Here is a 6164-nt window from a genome sequence, read left to right as displayed (position 1 = left end):
AAATATATATTTTTCCTGGACAAAATATGAAAGTTTGTATAAAATTTTTAAAGTATAAGAATACAATGTATAAGTATGTATAAAATGTAAAATTATAAGTATATTTTTGCAGTTGAAAATAAATTTAATTTTAATCCTTTCATTATGTTTTATTTAAATATCGTTTTTTATTTATATATAATTTAGAATATATGAAAATATAAATAAATGTATACATATAAATGTTTCTTAAATACATACATGAATGTGTGTGTATTTATAATATACATAATAATTACACACAGCACAAACTCATATGTTATGCAAAAAAATACTTTTATTTTGTATGAGATTAATCTAGAATAATCTATGCCCAGCTCTAGTTAAAACATTTTTATATTTGTATATTTGGAACATATTTTTTATATACAAAAAATGGCCAAAAATATATTTTTAAAAATATTTAAAAATATGTTTCAATACATATATTTTTTGGCCATTTTTTGTATATTTTCATAAATAGATCATTTGAAAAAATTAATTTTTGCTTGCCATATGGGGCCTTGCTATAGTTATGATAAACCAAGACATGCGTTATTTTAACCCTAGCTATGGTTACCATGGTAAGCAATATAAAATGTCTGAAGAGACTGCAGGTATTTGAGCAGCTGACTGAGTGTGACTGACATACATGTTTAATGACAGCTCGGGTATCACATGTACACCTGTTGCTAAGACATTAACCAGGCTTATACAGACCAGAGCACACTGCCGAACCCTAATACATCAGAAAGAAAGAAGATTGACGTGCATGTAGAAGATGAGAAGTGATGATATGAATGTTAACCATCTCTCACTGGATTCACTCAGTTTGATTGAGCCAGAAGATTCAGATCATGTCAAGATCCTGGATGATGAATCTGAAACAGAGCTGGACGCTCAGGGTAAGGTGGACATATTCATCAAATCCTCTTACATTTATAAAGAATTTTAACGCATAAAGTGCACTTGTGTTTCTCCATCAGAGGTGAAGTCAAATGATTCGTTGTCTACTGGAGAAATATACCTACAGGCCTGTAAACTGGTGGGTGTTGTGCCGGTCAGATATTTTCTCAGAAATCTGGGTTCTGACACGATTAATATGAATCATCATGGATTGGGTCCACTGGGAGGAAAGGCCCTGGCCATCGCTCTTGTGGTAAGAGATGATGTGTTTTGTGTGTCTGTAAGCGCTGCTGATGTTGTTGACATGAGCTGTGTGTTATTCTGTGTGTATAGACAGATGTTCACACCACAACCCTGCAGTTAGCAGATAACTTTCTATTAGCTGAAGGAGCAAAATATCTCATGGAGATGCTGAGGACCAATCTCACTATCCAACATCTTGTGAGTGTCTCTATGGTTTTATTCTTGATATTTTATACTGATGATTGCATTAAATCTGTCCACTAGAGGGAAGCAAAATCTACTTTTCATCTTCTTGTAGGATCTGTCCAACAATCACTTGCAGTCTGCAGGCGCTGAATCTGTGGCTAAAATGCTTCTAGAAAACATTTCCATCGTATCATTAAAACTTTCAGGTATTTTTGCATCTTAGCGCACCATCTGCTCTGACATTGAGTTTAATCTGACAGTGTTTATTATAACAGGGAATAAATTTGGTGAAGATGATGCCAGATGGTTTGCAGATGCTTTATCGGTGAGTTAATACGCAGATGAAATACAGACACATCAGCTGTTATTGTGACAGAGTAAACCGTCTGTTCTCAGAGCAACTACAGAGTCAAAGAGTTGGATTTGAGTCACAATCACTTCTGTGGACGAGGTGGGGAGCATCTCGGTCAGATGATAGGTCAGTATGATATCCATAACACATCTGTGACAAACTTTACAATGCAAAGAATAGGATCAAATAATTTCAGAGTTATCTTTATACAGCAAACAATGACGGTTTAGAGGTTCTTGATCTCAGCTGGAATCATCTGCGAATGAAGGGAGCCGTTGCTTTCTGTGCAGGTCTAAAGGTGCCATCACACAAACACAATCACATAACACAATCTCACATTACACATAAGACCAGTGAGACACCGATATGAAACACTAATATTCCCTTAACACGGTCCTTACCAATGTTTTTACAGCTTTAAAAGGGCCAACACATTATATCTAACCCATCTACTACCAGCATGGATTATATTACTAAATGCATGTTTGAATGTATTTCAATGATACAGTGTCGAGTCTTGAATGGAAATGGGGTTCATCATTTGTCCACTAGTGGTCGACAGACCTCACTGAAAGCTCAATCACACTGGTCTTTGAAAGAGAACACAAGAGTTTTTTGTTGTTGTTCTTTTTACCCTTAAGGTTTTGTGCAATAATAACAGAGTCTAGTTTACTGAAATCAAAAGTGCGGTCAGTTATAAAACATTTCTTTTTGACATTTCATTTGACAATTCAACATGATTGGTCAATCAGAACAAGTCTTTGGAATAATAAAAATAATTCCGTTAAAATGACATGTTTGTGTTCACAGTCACACATGATGATGTTATTGACCAGCATTATATTCTCTGATCAGGTCAACAGTACTCTCAAACATTTGGACCTGTCATGGAACGGCTTCGGGAATGAAGGAGCTTTGGCTTTAGGTGAAGCTCTCAAGTTCAACAACACATTAATAGATCTAAACATGAACAACAACCGCATCACAGACGAGGGTGCGAGTATGCTCTGTAAGGGCCTGGAGACTAACGACACACTGCGAATACTGAAGGTGATAAGCAGGACTCATATCATGTCAATGTGACATACGTTCTGAGTTGATAAAGCTGAGGTGTATATGTACAGTATTAAGTTTGTTTGTGTCGTGTGTTTTTAGTTGGCATATAACTCATTGACAGTAGAGGGAGCTTTAACTCTGATCAATGTCATCAGGAATACACCTAAATCTGCCATAGAGGAGGTCAACATATCTGTAAGTCATTTACATGTCAAATTCATTTAATTCAGTCTTACTTCATTCACTACTACATGGACACTGAGGTGTTTTTGTATTTAATGTATGAGTATTGCATTAGATGTGGGTTTGATCCCCAGGGAACACACATACTGATCAAACAGTGCTTGAATTGAGGGGGGCTGGGGGATCCGGTACCCCCCATAAGGCACTAGGGACCCCCTATAAGAAGTCAAAATTATACTTGTGGAGTCCCCTCAGATATTTTTATTTTATTAAAGATAATGCTGACAAACCCGTAATTTTTTTGTTATGAAGGTAAAATCTGATTTAGTTCCAGTCTATAAATTTTGGATTGCTTTTCCTGATTTTCTAAGATTTTGTTACATAAATACATTTTGCGATCAAAGGTAGTAATGTGTTGTCATTTTGGGTTTGCTGCCATGTCCTGATGGGGACCCCCCATTAGACTTGATTCAATTCGAGCACTGTGATCAAATGTATACCTTGTAATGGACTGTAAGTCACTTTGAAGAACTAAAAGTGTCTGGTAAACATATAAATATAATTTAGTCCAAAAGCTGGCTGGACCTTTGATGGCAACAACAAAAGATTATCATTTAATAACTGACTATGCATGAATATTTTTGTCTTGTATTTCTCAGAATAAAGTGTCTGATTGTTTTGTGTAGAATGTGCTGGTGAATGAGAACTTTGTTCAGCTGTTAGAGTTGACCTGTCAGGAGAATCCAAGTCTACAGGTGCAGTTTGGAGGGGTCGGGGGATTCATTGCCAAAAAGCCCCGAAAGCGCATTGACCCAATGAAGATCATTCAGGTCTGGACTTCACAATTAACAAAACCTCATGAACTTTCATTTGCAAAAAATTTTTGCGATTTTGTGATGGTTGTTATATGGGTTTTGCTGAATTGTCTTTTGAAGGATTATCTTGACCAGCGCAAACTTCGCCTGTGGGATTTTTTCCGTAATATTGACAAGGACGGTACGATGCAAGTTTCAGTCGTAGACTTCAGAAAAGCTGTTCAGGTATAATAGCAATACAATAGTAGTGCATTTACTCTATTCATGATTTTTATTCTCAACTTCAGAGAGTTTAAACCAAACTGTTTCTCATTTATTTTCTTCAATCTCAAACATTTCAAACGGAAAACTCTATAATAAATCTTTCTCAGGTATAGTGTGGGTATAGATCCGTATTATTTGAATGTTTTCTGTGACACTCCAGCAATCCAGCATCCCACTGGAGAGATTTCAAATTGAAGAACTGATTCAGAGACTGGACAGAGACGGGACAGGGATGGTGGATTACAGGTCTGATCTCTCTTACTCACATGACAGATTATTGACATTACTATATTGTAGAGAAGGACATATGGACCGTTCTCAGCTAAACTAACTCATAAAGATTTATGATGCGGCTATACATCTTAAACTGATGTATTGTCTATGACTTACACACACAGAACACATTATATTATTGCACAACATTTACCCTACATGTGTTTGACATTTACATTTATTCATTTAACTGATGATTAAATACAAAGTGACGTACAAATGAGGGAGTGTTTAAGATTTGGTCATTTTTATTTTGCTGCTTATGTGGATGCATGGACAAAAACTCAGAAAATTAAACAATGATGTTTTTAAAATCTGCTTTTCCTTTAGCCATCCATCATCTTGGGCAAAATGTTTTTTTTTAAATAGATCAGATAATGATCAGACTGTCTGACTCTCTCACTGATCTGAAGGAGTCCTGTATAATTATTATATCATGAGCAGAAGCATACATAAAGTTCCTGTCTTGCTTTTGAATATCAGAAACACATCTAAAACATCATCCGGGTCTGTAGTTGTATATGTAAATTCACAGCACTTGTAGATTTTTACCACGGTAATTTTCTCTGAATTCCAGAGGCCTGGCGGACACACGGAAGCAGATGATGCGAGATCACCGCCGTCAGCTGAGGAAAGTGGAGTCTCGGCAGAAGAAGGAGAAACAAAAGAGCGACAGGATCCTGAAGACTTTCGAGAGCGCCGTGGAGGCGGTGACTCCTCACAGCTCTATGTTAATATCAGCCAGCGGTGTTAGGGAGGAATGGAGCGGACCGCAGCACTTCTCTGCTACACCGCTCAGCTCTTGGCATCATATTGTCATGTCTAACAGCAGTCGTTTCTCTGTTAATAACATGAGCAGTGAACACATTCACCTGCCCGTCATAGCAGGGGCAACGTCTTACAAACCATTGAGCGTACGCTCGTATTCCCAACCCAACATCTCCACCAGTGGCCACAAACCTCCCATCAGTAAACCAGCATCAGCCCAGGGAATGATACATGATTCAACATCTAACCCCATGACTCCAACAGCTAACCTGACCAGATCCAGACCGGCATTAAACACACAAACAACTGCTAAAGCAGGAGAGAAAAACAAGAAAAGAAGACAAAGAAAAGGAAAGTAAAAAAGTCCAAACATCATCTGAAACTAACCTATAAAGGTTGAGTTCAATATGAAGTGGGGAAGAGTTGGGCACAAACTAACACTTTTTGGCTTTGTCTCTATCATTAAAAATATTTAAGTTAGATGAATCATTTTTTACCCAATAAACACACACATCTCTGCTACAAATGAAGACTTAAAGTTTGTTTGTGTGATCTACCGTTATCGTACAATTACACCGAAAGTGACAGGAGTGCAAACGTTACCCCATAGGTGGGCTTCATTATAACAAACAGAGGGTTTGTTGTAACACCTGCTTTAGTTTAAACACAAATAATTCAATCAAATTCTGTCTATATACTAAAGGTGGATATTGTTTATATATCTGTCTATAAAAGATAAATATCCACACAGACCATCCGTTTATTATGCAGCAATGCATAGAAAAAAAATCCTATACTGACTTATTTTCCCTGATATTGTATTAACAGTTATCATTTTGATGAATAGTATTTATATTGTTTTCATTTCATTATCATTGTATACCTAAGGCTTCACGTGTGACAACTAACCCCCCTGCGTAAACATTTTACCAATCCCGTCTATCAGTTACTAGAAGTTGTCGACATGTTTTAAAATGATGTTATGTTTTAGGTACAAGACAGATATTAAAATAATATAAGGTTGAATTTGGTGACTTACACAACCAACTCAGAAATAAAAAAACATAACATGAAGAAATTTACTTTTATGCCTCCAAAAC

The 6164-nt window shown here is 36.5% G+C and overlaps 1 protein-coding gene across 1 annotated transcript; it reads left to right on the top strand.

Moving 5' to 3' along the window:
- Nucleotides 1–799: 799 nt before the first annotated feature.
- Nucleotides 800–5933, top strand: lrrc74a (leucine rich repeat containing 74A). The gene is made up of 13 exons (XM_073812287.1): nt 800–923; nt 1005–1177; nt 1258–1365; nt 1466–1559; nt 1629–1678; nt 1750–1831; nt 1918–2003; nt 2561–2755; nt 2861–2956; nt 3631–3774; nt 3880–3984; nt 4184–4269; nt 4874–5933. The coding sequence occupies exons 1-13, from the start codon at nt 800–802 to the stop codon at nt 5421–5423; spliced, it is 1893 nt and encodes a 630-aa protein (XP_073668388.1). The 3' UTR covers nt 5424–5933.
- The last annotated feature ends 231 nt before the right edge of the window (nt 5934–6164 follow it).

This window comes from Paramisgurnus dabryanus, chromosome 17 (assembly GCF_030506205.2).
Source record: "Paramisgurnus dabryanus chromosome 17, PD_genome_1.1, whole genome shotgun sequence".
Lineage (NCBI taxonomy): Eukaryota > Metazoa > Chordata > Actinopteri > Cypriniformes > Cobitidae > Paramisgurnus > Paramisgurnus dabryanus.
This window is presented reverse-complemented; position numbering and strand designations above follow the sequence as displayed.